The 15,576-nt window shown below is 39.1% G+C and overlaps 1 protein-coding gene across 2 annotated transcripts in view; it reads left to right on the forward strand.

Annotated features, from left to right (window-relative positions):
• LOC144639298 (adhesion G protein-coupled receptor L4-like) overlaps positions 1-15,576 on the forward strand; it is a 22,856-nt gene continuing 7,280 nt past the window's right edge. Inside the window, exons 1-17 of one of the 2 annotated variants that reach the window (XM_078498593.1) lie at positions 1-1,488; positions 3,896-4,008; positions 4,968-5,145; positions 6,582-6,911; positions 7,557-7,838; positions 8,549-8,671; positions 9,001-9,114; positions 10,156-10,262; positions 10,827-11,039; positions 11,187-11,255; positions 11,582-11,696; positions 12,066-12,239; positions 12,418-12,490; positions 13,368-13,497; positions 13,625-13,671; positions 14,446-14,581; positions 15,198-15,295. In XM_078498593.1, the coding sequence (XP_078354719.1) occupies positions 1,383-1,488; positions 3,896-4,008; positions 4,968-5,145; positions 6,582-6,911; positions 7,557-7,838; positions 8,549-8,671; positions 9,001-9,114; positions 10,156-10,262; positions 10,827-11,039; positions 11,187-11,255; positions 11,582-11,696; positions 12,066-12,239; positions 12,418-12,490; positions 13,368-13,497; positions 13,625-13,671; positions 14,446-14,581; positions 15,198-15,295 (2,408 nt within the window). In that variant the 5' untranslated portion in view covers positions 1-1,382. The remainder of the gene's footprint in view (positions 1,489-3,895; positions 4,009-4,967; positions 5,146-6,581; positions 6,912-7,556; positions 7,839-8,548; positions 8,672-9,000; positions 9,115-10,155; positions 10,263-10,826; positions 11,040-11,186; positions 11,256-11,581; positions 11,697-12,065; positions 12,240-12,417; positions 12,491-13,367; positions 13,498-13,624; positions 13,672-14,445; positions 14,582-15,197; positions 15,296-15,576) is intronic. The other variant, XM_078498592.1, reaches the window with a different exon arrangement.

Consider the following 15,576-nt stretch of genomic DNA (forward strand, 5'->3'; position numbering starts at 1 on the left):
GCCGAACATTTAATACTTATCCCCCTATACGCTATTTACGCGCTAACAATAGGAACGTCCAACTTTTTAAAACTACCGAACAGCGATTTATTTTCTACGTTATCAACCGAATAGCCCGCCAACACAGTTATTGCCCGATCGTGCATATAACCAACCAATAACAAATCCGGTATCTAACCACTATTCGGGAGTGGATATCTACGCCCGGAAATAAGCACTTTTCAAAGTTCGGCTTTGTCTATAGAAAGGGGCATATTTACATGTGTATATGTATATTATTTCCTTAGTTTACACAGGAGAAAAACAATTGAGGTTTATTTTAAAATGGAGAGCCGGACAAAGGGGCTTTTGAATACCTCCTCAGAGCTGTCAGAACTTTCATTTATCTTCACTTGAGAGTCAACTTGACAACTTCTGAAGCAATATATTTATTTTAATTCTTCAGCCCCCAGCAACGATTAGGCTCTAACGTTTTCAAAGCTATTTATTTTTTGTCAAAGATGACCTTTTACAGTTAGTAGGTTATGGGGATTAAAAACTTATCATTCCAGCAAAGAAGCTTTTGAAAAAAAGAACAAACTTCTCTTGGATACTGAAAAAAATGTAAATGAATAAGAGTGACCTTGGAAATAAAATTCATGGTTAAATTGCCTTCTATGTCGGTCAGTTTTAAGGGCTGAAGAAAAATCTAGTTTGTTTAACGGAATGTTGATAGGTTTCAACCTAGGCTCTGTTTAAATACCACGCTAAAATAAGTGGCCTTATATCATGCAATAAAAAACATATCATTTCAGAAGGTAAATAACCAATGGCTGTTTTGGCCTACCATGCCATAACATAAAGAAACAGGATTTTGTTGTCCTTATTTCATGGGTGTAACTCAGCCGGAAACCGCACGGGCGAATCCGGACTTTAATCACGTAATGCTTTTGTCTCATCACGATCTGTTTTCAAGTGACCTTTCCTAAATGATGATAATTACTAGCGCGGCTGACATTAAAGTTCACATGCCAAAGATATTGAACTCACGTAGTGAAAGATATTGTTCGGATACGGGTCGTTTCGCTTATTTTTGAACTTATTCATCAACAAACCAATTAGTTCATGTGTCAGTTCGTTCAGCTTGCTTTATAGACCTTTACGCTGTTTGTGGATGGTCTTATCGTTTTAAAAAAGAAACAGGCTCTTCTTGTGGATGTTTGATGCTTTGAAAACAAAGGGATTTCTTATCATCAACGCTTAAACAGTTATCTGCATTCTCATTCACGAAATTGCAATTTAACTTGAGTCAACTTGCCCGCCGGGCTGACAGAGTGTCGGCTAATTGTGGAGCTGAAGAACACAACAAAAATTAACCGAGGTTTGGATTGACAGCCGTGCAAATGGATACAAGAATTAATCTACAAGTTTGTATTTATCTGTGGATGATGTCTTCAATAATCACAATGTTTAGAGGAACCGTCAGGGCCACAGGGAACACACAAAACGGTACGTAAATATGCCACGTAAAAAAACGTTCCTGTATAATAATTTATATCTAGCCAATTCGTAATGATTTCGTTGTAATCTCATAAGCTCGCTGTTATTTTAAAAGTTTGATATCATAACAAACTCGCGATTTGTTTCGAAACACTGTTCAAAATACTGGAAGTCGCAGACATACTTAACAAGAAATTAGATTTAAAGTTGCTAGTTACTCCGATAGTAAAATTTAAATCACGGACGTTAAATTCCGAACACTTCTCGAGACTCTTAAGCAAAGTTTGAGTAAGAAATCTAGAACAGCATATTGAGGGAAATCGGTTTTGATCGTAGCCGTGTATAGCCATCTTTATGTTTGTTTATAACTTTCTTTTCTTCTAAAGACATGATAGAAATTTGACTGAAAATTGTTATATCGATTACAAAGATATAAGACGAGACAGCTGTCTGCCGATCTGAGATCAATATTTTTCTAGTGAAATTTTACATGGATTGACTGTAAACAGGTCTAATACGCGCTCTTATCAAGCTAACAGTATTGTGTAGAAACGGGCCTGGAATTATCTAGAGTTTGTCGTGACTTCACTGATCGCCTGGATTTTTTAACGCCGTTTAATTTGATTGATTGTTGAACCTGAACGAAATGTTTCAACATTAATGTATACAGTTCGCGTTTTGCTGTGACTCGTAAAAGTCGATGAAGTATATATTTCGCCAGGCAACATAGAAAGTTCAGGAATAATTTCTGATATATACATGTTCGTGGATCGCGTTTTCCATAAATAATGCTACAAGTCATGACTTCGGCACCCTTAAATCTTGATTTAAGATTGATGAGCAAAGCTTATGGGTACTAAGAATTTCTTTAAGCAAATTAGCACAAACATCTAAACATTCAAAAAATGAAAGAATCTGATTGATTAAAAGTGTTGAAGAATGAACAGAAAATAATTGGCTTAATTAATAAAGTAACCGAAAGTTATAAGTAAAAAAAAAATGATATTTTGTTGGCACGATTTTTAAGGCTCAATTGTTTGAAATTTGTCGGGTAGATCTTGTTATACGAATGAGTAAATTTACTGAACTATATAACAACGCAATTGTTTTGAAGGTATTATATGAGTGGGCGATATAAACTCGCCCAGAATTTTCAAAGTAAATTATTCGATTCTTCTCTAATCCTTTTGCGGCAAGACTTCCCTCCTAAATAGTCTTAAAGGCTCAACTAAAAATTACAAGTATGTCGTACAAAATCCATATTACAATTCAAACCGGATTTTTGGTTGTATCCGTAGTGGGTGTATAAGTTTAAAGTAGTCTGCGTTGGAAGGAAACTTAAACAACGGTTAAGTTAAGCCTATGTATGAGTTCGATTATTAAGAGGGTTTCAAAAATGCCTTCGGTCGCTTTCAAAGGCCAGACGTTTAGAGCGCACTCCATTCGGGTTAAACTTAACTGGTACAAGAACTTAAAATAGCGGATGATTTCAATTAAAATGTCACAGTTTAGTGGATATTTAAGATACTCATCTTAACTACTCAAGGCTATGTCACGAGAAGTCTCTAGACGCGTTATTTTATTAAACGAACAGTTATTTTTATACTCCCCAGTTAGCTGTAAAATGATAGAGGCTGTTTCGAAGCAGATCTCGCTAAACGTGTGGTCTTACTGCAAACAGATAACAAAACCCGCATTTTAACCAAATAGCTAGATAATGCAAAAGAACTAAGGGTTATTGTTGTTAAAATGTCGATAAGATCGGTTTTACGTTGTCTCCTATTTAAGGACAAAAGCAGGCCACTTCTAAAGCGATCACTGTGTCAGCTAAGTGAGACGTATACCCTAAATAGCATAAGCCACTTAACATATCAAGGCACGCAATATTTAACGTAATGGTTTTAACTAATGCTCACGCTAAAAATACTTTCTCTGTACTGAAACTATCACACGAATTAATACTAGCTATAGTTGGGGCAAAAAATATTCAAAAAGAAATATAAAATCTGGAAAACGCATAAAAAGGGTTTGCAAAGCAAGCGAAAAGTCGAAGAAAAAGAACTTCATCCAACGATCCAATCATTCGATGACTTAATCAGATCGACTTTGTCGGTGAAAGCTCTTTTCCCATTGGTCCAAGCTAAGCGCCCGGCATAACCAATGGCCAGGCTAGAATGTTAACTCAGTGTTATGCATTTATGACATTTTCACGACATTTTGAAATTCAGATCAAAAGAGAATCACTTCAATTTCAAATGCACTTACTTATTTGTAAGAACCAACGAAACCAATTTCATGATTAAACCTTCCTAAGTTTCTTTTTTTAAAAACTAGTCAACTCTTTATATTAAAATTAAAAAAGTCTACTCAAGGACTAACGTGATGTGTATTAAATACATAGATTTTTCCATTTCAGGTCCTCGAAAACCTCAAAACTGCTCTGCAATTGCTTTTTCTTCAACGGCCGTTTTGCTGACATGGGATCCGCCTAGCAAAAGCACTGGAGTTCAGAACAAAAGAAATTTCTCTGTAAGGGAGTATATCACATGTAACCTTAAGCTTGGTTCTCATAAAATCGCCCAATGGTTTCTATCGCCTCTGTCACTTCAAAAAGGTTTTCTTACGATCACGATCGCTTGGATCGCCCGTGCTCTATCCTTCTAGCTTCTCTTTCCCTTCTCCGCCGTAAAACTGCAATAACTGAGAAGATAGGAGGCCACGAGCTTATTTTTGTCCTTTCATTGAAGGCTGTCATTGTGTTGGCTCTAGGGCTAGAATGACTGATTTTCGTAGGCCTTCGCTCATACCAGACGATCGGGACGATCATGATCATATGATCATATGAGAACACCCGAACGCTTCTGTTCTGGATGAACCAATCGCTTCGATCGCCTACGATCGTCTCAGTAGTTGCAAACGATCGATGCGATAGAATTAAACCGTCGGGGCGATCATATCAACCAACCTTTCGCGAGTTAGCGGGCTTTTTTCTAAGCGCTCTCAACTCCTCCCCCCTCGAGAGAAGTCTGAAAATCGACCCGAATATTTCCATACAGACAGGTTTCTTGGTTGGTGGTTCTAGTATGCGAAAATTAGTTTTTTTGTATGGAATCGTGATATCGGGTCGAGCCTCAGACATGACTAGAGCAACGGGACGAGTAGCGTCGGTTCGTTTTTAAAGGCTAAATGCCATGTTATTGCTGACCTGGTAAAACTGATTTGTTATCCATGTGTTGATCAAAGAAAACATCGCGCACAATTTTGCGGAAAATAGCTTCATGAAGACATTTTGGTCTGCGGCAAGAGCATCAAAAAAATTCCGCGCGATTTGGCAGGGTAATTAGCATTTTCTTAAGAAGCGTTTCAACATTTTTTGTCTACGGTTGTGAAGTCCTGGCAAGTCCGTAGATGGTAACAGCTCAGTATTGCTAAATATTCTTCGTTCCTTTTTTGCCATTAAGTTAATTACATCGTTGTTGTTTTTCTAGATTCACTACAGACCACTGTATTCCAAGGGTAAATTCACGGTTCTTCACGTCGGAGCAGTGTCTCACAAACTGATTGAAAATCTTGATGTGCTAACATATTACGCCTTCAGGATCGTAGCTTCTGAACATTCAGGGAAGCATGATTACTGTGAAGTGTTAGCTAAGACAATGAGAGATGGTGAGTTCGGTCTTAGACTGTAAATAGGTTGTCATTAATCCTATTTATAAACTTTTCCCTCCTCCCCCATTTGTTGTTCGGAGGAACGTCTGCAAAACGAGTTAAATGTGGGACCGCTTGTGGCTTCAGTGAATTCACTCAGCGGATTTCCCCCTTACAAAACTCTCTTTGAAAAGCGACACTACATTGCAAATCAGACCAAACAGCCTGAGCTATACCCATGGTGTTCCTCCAATAGTAACTGCTTAAAGGACTATGTCACGCAATTTTAGGCAATTTAAGCACCGACCAACTGGTCATAGAATTAACTGAAATATCACAATAACTGTAGAATAACTCAGAAGAAACAGAAAGGCCAAAAATGGGCATGGATTGGCAAAATTCGAGAAGATTAAAACGGATTGCGTTCGGGTTAACTTGAAAAAAGTCGGCCCGACTTTTTTCATGTTTTTCTCAATTTGTATGAAAGTGTCATTTACAGTGCTAAAAAATCATCCTTATTTGTTATGTGGCCGTTATTTTGCCAAGGAATGACTTTTGCTCTGCCAATTTGAAGTTTACAGTTCTTAATTAACGAAAATAAATAGAATTACCTAAAATAGTGTGACCTAGCCCCTTTAATGTAAGACTCCAGATTTAAATACCAGAGGTTCGAGCTATCGTCATTTTACTCTTCTAATGTTCTAGAGCGAATTGTTTTATTGCCTCTTTGTGGCCGTTATTTTTTCTAACCGGGCTGGGGGCCTGGTTGTTCATAGCGGGCGGGAATGATCTTATTAAGGAGTTAATGATAACCACTCAAAAACAACTGAAATCGAAACCTTGGTCTACTCATCCTGGATTAAAGTTAATCGGCTTTAAGAGAGCCAGGTCCAGTTTTTTTAAAAAAAAAAAATACGGAAAAAGGTTGAAACAACTTGACAAAATGCAAAAGAGTAACTTGTGATGGACTAGCACCCCATGCAGGGGGGAGTAGACGTGTATTGTTACAGAAACGGAAAATTTCATAATTGCTGAGATGCGTGCATGCGGCGATCTAGAACAACGTTTTAGAGGAAAATGATGAAAAGTGGTGAAAAAGGGGGGAAGCCTCGAGCCATGGGGCCCATACTGCCGGAGCTTATCCCGTTTTCCGTAACATTAAGCGGCTAGGAATATTTCTACTCTCCCCTAAATGGGATGCTAGTCCATCGCAGGGTACCCTTCCCAGCATTTTGGCGCCGGTACCCATTTATACACCTGGGTGAGGAGAGGCAATGTGAGGGTGAAGTGTCTTGCCCAAGAACACAACACAGTGACCCTGGCCAGGGCTCGTACCTGGACCGCTCGATCTGGAGTCTGGCGCATTAACCATTAGGCCACCGCGCCTCAAAAAGCGGTGAGAACTGTCATATTATTGTAAAGTAAACAGTTTCTTTTTTTATTTTTTTTTTCAGCTCAGTTGTCAGTTCCTTTACAAGTAAGACCAATAGGCGGTGGAAGACTGGGAGTGAAAATGAAGTGGAAAGCTGTGACTCTACAGGACGCCCAACCAACCTATCGGTTGTTTATGGAGTGGCAACATAAGGGACAAATTCATGTGCGATTACTCTGCGAAACAAACAGAACGTCGTGTGAATTTCTAGGAAAATTACCATTTCCTAACCGCATGTACGTTAGCACTGTAGTGGTGAAACAACCTCACACGTTTCAAGCCGGAAACATTCGCTCCTACCCTACAAAGAAAGTTTTGATTCCAGAAATTGGAAAGATACCTAGTAAACCAGGTAATGAGATAAGAATCTATTTTCTCCTTACAATGTCAACACATTGTGACTAGGCAGATGATGAGAGTAGAGCAAATCATCAGCCTAGAGATATAATCCAGATGAACAAAATCTCATAACGATTTTAAAGGAGCTACGTGACTATATATGGATAGTGTAGTTGTAGGCGCAAGAATTTTCGTTTCGTTTAGTTTTAGTGTCATAGTTTCGTGTTAGTTTTCGTGTTAATTAGTTCCCTTTGTTTTTAGTCTATTTCTGTACATGTTACTTTTATTTGCATATTAGTATATATTCTGTTGCGTGTAATTTATTTGCGAGTTTCGAGTTAAGTTTCGAGTTTACGGTCTATTTCGAGTTTATGGTGGTCACATTCGTCTTTCTAAGTTTCTCGTTTATTTTGCTGTGTCGTTTTCCTGTTTTTCGCATGTCGCGGGCGCTGGTTGTAAGTTATTTTATGCTCATTTCTGTGTTTGTAATTTTGTTATTTTCAGTTACCGTATCTATCTTCGATTAAACGTGTGTATGGCAAGATGGTTTACGCGTGACTTTGCTTTTTGCGACTAAAGTAGTATTGCTCCCGGTAAAAAATGGATCAGACTGTAGCTACATTTTCTGTAATTTTTCTATTTATTTTTTCCTCGATAGTTCATGCAAGCAACAAGACTCAAGTGCTGAAAGTTTCAGTCGATAAGCGTGGCTGGGATTTCGTCATTCTCTCATGGAATACCATAAATGCGGCACGACCTCACGTAACTTACAGTGTCACCTCTCAAGGAGGAAATAACATTATTGACAAGATGACGTCAAACACCTCAGTGCGTCTCTCCGGCCTTGATCAGCTGACCAGATATAAAGTCAAAGTGCAGGCTCGGGAAAGGACTGGTGGCTTTTTACTCGCGTCGGCTGTGGTCGTTTTCAACACAATAGGTGAGTTTTAAAAGCTTTTCAAGTATTTTTTGTGATAAACATAAGATTACAGTAATGACTGCTGCTTTGTTTCCAAGCAAAATCCGCCGAGTTCCTTTTAAACTAGACTGTCCACTGTTCCGTGAAGTCGTAGAGATTGATCGTTGTCATCGTTGAGTTCGACGGGCCGCCATCTTGGTTACTGAACGCGAGCGAAAACTGGGGAGAGTAAACATCCTGTACCGCTACCCACGGGCTTTTTGCACTCTCCCCAGTTCTCGCTCGCGTTCAGGAACCAAGATGGCGGCCTGTCGAACTCAACGATCAATCTCTACGACTTCACGGAAAAATAGGGGACTGTGAACAGTCTACTTTTAAACGCGAATCCGCACTACTTTAAGGCCAGTCCAAGATGTCGTGAGGTTACTTAAGAAAACAGCGGTTGGCTGAGGTCTTAATCACAAAATTTTCAAATAAGCTCTCTGCTTAATTAGATGACGGAAAGACTATAAATAGCTAGCATTTAGTGCTTACACAGTTAGGATGGTACTTAGAAAATATTGTGTTTCATGCTTTTCGGAAGCCATTTGCGATTATTGAAAACTGACGCGAGCACGGTTTGGTCATTAGAGAAGGGTTATCGAATTAATTATCAATCAGTCACTTAGAAATGTAAGTTCAAATTGTTTAAGTGACTCACATTATATTTTTCCTTTTCTTCACCCTTACAGATAAGGACGAGTGCATCGAAATGTCCAATATTTGTTCCGATCACTCTGAGTGTGTGAATGCCAGGGGAAGTTATTTTTGTCGCTGTCTTCCGGGGTGGACTGGTGACGGAAAAAGCTGCAAAGGTTTGTGGGATTGATAATTAAACAGGTCGGAATAAAGGACTATTTACACTACGTTATATTTTTGTCTCGTGTGATCACACCTTGTACATGTAGTACGAGAAACTGGATTACTAACGTAAACGAGACACTTCCTACTTGTCAAGAATTAACTAGTGTTTAAAAGCGAGCCAAAATTGTTAGCTTTTCAATAATCAAAGGGGTCTGCAATTTTATTTGCTTTTCAGTTTTTCGAAATTAGCGTAGGCTGAAATGGATGTGAGTGCTTATTTCGCTTACACAAACCTTCATAGCTTGACTAACACTGATTCTTTAAATTTTGTTTGTTTTAGAAGTAGACAAAGAAAACCAAACGTATTGTGACAACCACAACTACGCAAACATCACGTGGCCGATTACGTCACAAGGGAAAACGGCGTTGTCACGGTGTCCTGGTGGAACAAGAGGTAAATTTTTATTAGATCCTTAAGAACAAGTCGTCTATGAAACCAAACAAGCAGTTACCACTGGACAAAAAAGAGTAGTAATTAGGCCTTTCTCGATTATGCTAGTAAAACTGGCATTTAATGCTACTAGAAATTCTCGCATAAAGCCAAAAAAATGCTAAAATAATGCCTGATTCCTTTAAAAAATGCCACTTGAATTCCAAAGAATGCTTTATTTTATTTCAAACAAAACGTACAAACTCTTACATTATATGCTCATATCAACAACAGGTGATACTTAATAATTGTTTGTTTATAAAAAAAAAATATAAAAAAACATATAAAAAAATAAAAAACATATGTAAAAAAAATTAAAAAATATATATTTTTCAAAAAACTAAAAAAAACACACACACAAGTAACACAACACAAGTACACAAGTAACACAACGCACAAACAGTCGAAACAGACAGAAAACAATCAAATTAAGTAATCAAAATTGTGAAACTTTAGGATTATTTCTCCTTATGAGTGCTGAAATCTGGATCACTGTCATGAAAAATGACAGAAAATGCTAGATATTCTTTTTCAAGAAAAAACGAAAAAAAAAAAAAATGCTCGTTTTCCCAAAAAATGCCGAAAAAAATGCTAGCATAATCGAGAAAGGCCTAGTAGTAATATGGACGCCTAATGAAATGTAAATCACACGCAAGAAGTAATGGCTCTATTGCATTGGCCGTAGGTGGGGGGAATGGGGGAGGGCAGGGGGAGAGGGGGTGCGATAGGTGCGTCCGCGCCCTTCTTCCCCCGACGGGCAACAAAGGTCCGCCTGATCAGGGAGTGAGGGTTAAAATGATTCTCAGAATGCAAGCAATGTGAACTTCGACAACTGGAGAGAATATCCCCAGACCCCCTAGACGATCACGCCTCTGACGCTTGCACCCACCCATGCATAATCCTGTATACGACCCTGCTGTATGACATGAACCGACTTCAACTAATGTTCAGGTAAAACAGAGCGACTTCGTTGCTAAGCACTTATAAATATCATCCATTTTCCAGGTATCGCCAAAAGACGATGTTTGAACGTTTCTAGTGGAGATGCGGAGTGGGGAGTTCCTGACCTCAGTGAATGTGTCTCAGACAGGATGTTGGATATTGCGCAACAGGTATTGAAAAGTTTTTCACGTTAAATCAAATTTATGTCCAAAATGATCAGATTTATTACATTTGTTGAAGCGCAACTGGTTCACTTTGCTAAGAGTCACGAACTACTCTTTTAGCCTTGTCGAAAACGGAAATATTTTCTCTATTTAAAGGGGCTATGCCACGCAATTTTAGACAATTTCGGAACTGACCAACTGGTCATAGAATTAACTGAAATATCACAATAACGGCTTAAAACTGTAGAAGAACTCTAAAGAAACACAGAAAGGCCAAAAAGGGGCATGGATGGGCAAAATTCGAGAAGATTAAAACAGATTGCGTTCGGGTAAACTTGAAAAACATCGGCCCGACTTTTTTCAAGTTTATCTCAATTTGTATGAAAGTGTCATTTACAATGCTCGAAAATTATCCTTGTTTGTTAAATGGCTGTGATTTTGCCAATAAAAGGTTTTTGCTCTGCCAATTTGAAGTTTACTTTAGAGCTCTTAGTTAATGAAAATAAATAGAATTACCTAAAATACTGTGACCTAGCCCCTTTAAGTGTATTTTTATTCCATCGATCACAGTTGGACGATCCTGATGCTGACGTCACAGTGATCGCCATGCAACTTGTTAACGTCACTGCCGTCTCCACGCATGCTCAAGGTCCACTACAAACTGGCGACCTAAAATTAGCTGTTGACGTCATAGAGAAAATTTCTGAGAGGAGTCTGAAAATAATTCAACAGCAATACCCTGACGCTACCAAGAGAGCCGAGAAAGTTCGAGAAATCACCCAGGTTTGTACGTCATGTCCTTCTATAGTTTGCTTGTCCTCTCCTATGACAATGTTGTTTCGTTCTCCCTAATATTTGTAGAATATTACGTATTTTTTCTCAATTCAGTTTATTTATTTATTTATTTTTGGATGCTGTTTTTCCTTTCAGGCCGTGGTGAAAACTTCCAGCAACATCGTTGACAGCAAAGCTCTTGAATCGTGGAAGTTTATGCCAAAGGTGCGAATTAAACATAGGAAGGCAAAAATAAAACTGTAAATTAAGATCTTGACCTTACAATCTTTGCTGTCTTGTGGATTAGCCATTTCAAGGCTCTAAGATGTCTTGGATCAGTTGATATCCCGAAATGTTGTAAGCCCCGGCACAATGCGTGCAAAGGCTGCTGCTGTACATTGCACTTTCTGCACTGAATTTTCGTTATTTTAAATGATGACTATCAACAGAAGCTTATCAGCTGATAGGCTTCAATCTGCTATTAATGATTACAACACTGGTTTTGAAGATTGTTATAATACATAATAAGACCTAATACATCTCTCTTTTAGGAATTCATGGCGGCCGAAGCCAGCAAGCTTCTGAAAGGAGTGGATACCATTGGCTTGCATTTGGCCAAAACAGCGCTCACAAGAGATGCCACAGTATCTGAGGCACCAAACGTCGGTAAGTCTCATACTGACCACAAAAATCTTCGGTTAGTGCTCCGGTTGTCCTTCGATAGCTATCGGAAACTGTTCGTGTTGTGCGCGATAGGTATCGGAAATTCTTCGGGAAATGCTCGACAACTTTCAGAAACTCTTCGATTGGTGCTTGATAAGTTCGGGTGATGCTCGGTAAGTTTTGAAAGCTCTTCGGGTAGTTCACGATAAACATATGAAACTCTTTGGGTGCTCTCATGAGGTTTTTCTAGCTGCAACTCTTTCTGAATTTCGAGCACTAGTAGCCAGTATGCAGTGCAAGATAATTCTTTAAACGGTACCATCTTTTTACTGATGGCTATTTTTTTATTTTTGCGTGTTCGTTTCTTTCAAGTGTTGAGTGCTAAGGCCATAGAAGACCTCGATCCATCTGACCAGCGAATGCCACCGGCACCCAGAAACGTCAAGCCCATAGATGACGTCACCAGCAAAATGCGTAATGTTACGCCAAGTAGCGTCTTGTTACCAGGCTCCGTGCTCATGCTGCAAAAGAATGCCAGTGATCCAAGTAAGAGATACTTAATAGTCAAAGTGTGATTTTGATCTTCCTATGTTTCTCCAGCTTGCAATAAATTTCCATTTTCTCCGTCATTGGTCATAGAATAACAAACGTGATAGAGCGGGAAAATGCTATGTTGACATATACAAACATCACTTCAATCTTTACTTTTTCGTCTTCTCCTCAGGCATGACTCAGTATATAACATTTGTGTCCTTCCGTAACCTCAGAGCATTGATGCAACCGATAGGGCACGACAAGTAAGTTTTTCAGTGTTTTGTACTCGAACAACAACTAATTCAAAGACTAGTTGTCTACGTACCTGAACGCTGGTCCCCCTCTGAGCACATCAACCAAATTATTTAATGTTAGTTATTATTTCTGGGGAACGCGGTAACTTGCTAATAGTTAGCGCCTCGAATTCTGGACCGAGCGGTCTGCGCTCGCGTCCTGGCCGGGGTCATTTTTGTTGTGTTCTTGAGCAAGACACTATACTCTCACAATGTCTCTCTCTCTCTCTGCTCAGGAATATAATCAACCATAAAGAAAAAGATGGTGGCTGTACATTTTACCTCAATACCTCAATACCTTGCGCATGAAATGCCATATGTTTGCGAAATTTGTCCCTGTACTAACATTACGTATGCTAAATTTGAAGTTTTTAAAACTTTTATTTTTGCGTTGTTATTAGCGTTTTTGGGGGTTTTTGTACGCTACGAGCTATAGGTTAATGCACCAGTCGCACCTGTTTTTTGCACGTTGGATTGGATACTGGCAAACTGTAAAGCCTGGTTTTCACCAGCGACGCAAGCACAAGCGCAAAAACGATAAGCTTGTGCTTCCCGCGATCAAAATGCAATGCGCTTGTGCTTATAGTTGCGTCAAAGCCGTTTTCACGATTAAATGAGAGCTATTATCCTTGTTTCGGCTTGCGCTTGTGTTTGCGTCGCTAGTGAAAATCAGTGGCAACTTGGCAAAACGTGCTGGGGGTTACCCTATCGTTGTACTAGCATCCCACATAATTACCTCTTCAGTTCATGCCACGGCAACCGGGATAAGTTCCGGTCGTGTGGGCTACTTTGGCCCGAGTGCCACTCAACTTTATGCCTTATTAATCATTGTACATTGACTATTCAGATCTCCAGAGCCGACTGAAGAAGGAAGTGACTTGGGTAGAATCGACTCAGAAATCACATCAGTTTCATTGCACCCAATGAAAATTAATCGCTTTGAGGAACCGGTCATATTAACTATTAAAAACACTCAGGTTAGTGAAATATTACTTTGCCACAAAGATACCCTTTCTCTAAATCTTAGTCTTTTTTTAGCTTTGCTGTACAAATATTTGCAATGTATAACTTCACCTTTCGGCTTCAATGATTTGTTTGTTGCAGGATGGCGGCAAAGGCCAAGCAAGCTGTGTATTTTGGAATATATCCGGGTATGTTAAAAAAATGTAAACATATTTTTTTATTAAACTTCAGTGCACTTTAAAAGAGTTTTAGGACGCGGTTTTTACCAACAATTCTGGAATAAGGATGGTTGGTGCAGAATGCTAGGAATAACTCAGATTGCTTGCTTTGATAAACGCCCATGTAGTCGAGATGATATGCGCGGTCCTAGCACGAGTAAACATTGCGCAACAAATATGGCGGCCGACGAAGAGGATCGAAAGAGGCTGCCATTGCAGCCATTATCACAGCAATTTCTCTACTTAATAAAAAGGAGGAAGAAAGTATGGGGACTGTAATGGATTTGCTGAATTTTTCTGGCAGTGCTATTTACAAAGGAGAGGAGATACATCCCTCGAATCACGGGGTAAGCCGTCCGCCACCTTGGATGTTCATTTGCAACATTCTGTTCATTCTGCTGCTGGTAGCAGAATGGACGGAAGGGCGTTCTGTCCATTCCGGAATAGGAATGCATAGCGCATGCAACAGAAAAACGCGCGCATTTCACATTCTGGCTATTCTCATTCCAGGGTTATGAATAAAAAACGCGCCGTTAATTTCGCATGCTGCGTTGAGGAAAGTTAAAGCGACTTATACATTCGTTGTAAAAGAGTCTTCTAGACTTTCTAAAAGTCATTCGCTTCTCGTTTCCGGTTTCTGTGAGCTCGACTTGTAGGCAAGTCTTAGAGTCTTCTTTCCTCCCTCCATAAAGAGGAAGCGGTGACAGCCAGATCATAGTTTTAATGTAGTTTTTGTTTCCATAGTCCGCGTGGTTTCTGGTCAGAGGAAGGTTGTTATTTGACAAAAAGGAATTCCAGCCATACCACTTGCGAATGTGACCATCTCACAAGCTTTGCTGTGCTCATGCGCATAGTAGACATGCCAGACAATGACGTCATGGTAAGTTTTTATTATATAAGGCGTTGAACAAACAGCGTCGGTAAACTTTACAGGGGTCCACTGGGGTGGCAAATGTCGTTCCTCCATAGAACAATGAAATGGCTTTCGCCTCTGGCCTGAATTGTCCAACCAAAATTAACGCCTATTAAAATACGCTTTCTCAAATTGAATAAAATAAACATGGTTCTAGTTGTGTGAAATTTGAGACTTCGATTCAGGTAGCTCAGGCTGTCATGTGCTTTTGATGTTGTAGCTTAAATTTTGTTTTGATTTGAATGCTTTAAAACTAGTTGATTTTAACTTTCCTCTGTCTCAGTCTCTTAGAAATTATCAAATAAAAAGTTAAATAAAAATCAAATTGTTTCACATTATCTCAAACCAAGGAAAAATTTAAGCTACAACTTCGGTAGACTTTTAGTAAAGTCCTTCGTCTTTATTATACTCGCTTCGCTCGCTTGATTCTCGTGAGGTTGACTTATGGCAAGTCTACATTTTCGGCAACAAGTATATATGTTTAAGCGAGGTTTAGTGTTAACATAACCAATGACTCATTTGAAACTGATTTATCAAAACAAAAGTAAGTTTAACGATTTGGTAAATTTCTTTTTATCAACAGAAGAAACATCAGTTTGCCTTGAGTCTCATTTCCTACATTGGTATCTCTATTTCTATCGTGGCTTTATCAATATCATTCCTTACCTTCACGTTTTTAAGGTGAGTAATGAGGCAAACAGTGGTAAACTAAAACCTTCTGTACGTCTGTGGTATATATACGGTAGCCTTACTAAACATATCCCCCCTCTCTCGCTTTGCGTTCTCAAAGAATCGACCTGAAACATTCCATACTGATGACGTAACTCTACATAATCTGTGCAGTGTCTCTGATTGGTTGTTGCTCCGTTTTGAATTTTCGCGCGTAAATATCAACCAATCAGAGGCACTACATGGATATCAGTAGAGCTACGTCATGAGTACGAGTGGGTAGAGTTGAGCGC

Source organism: Oculina patagonica, chromosome 14, assembly GCF_052425735.1.
Source record: "Oculina patagonica isolate OP01 chromosome 14, crgOcupat, whole genome shotgun sequence".
Lineage (NCBI taxonomy): Eukaryota > Metazoa > Cnidaria > Anthozoa > Scleractinia > Oculinidae > Oculina > Oculina patagonica.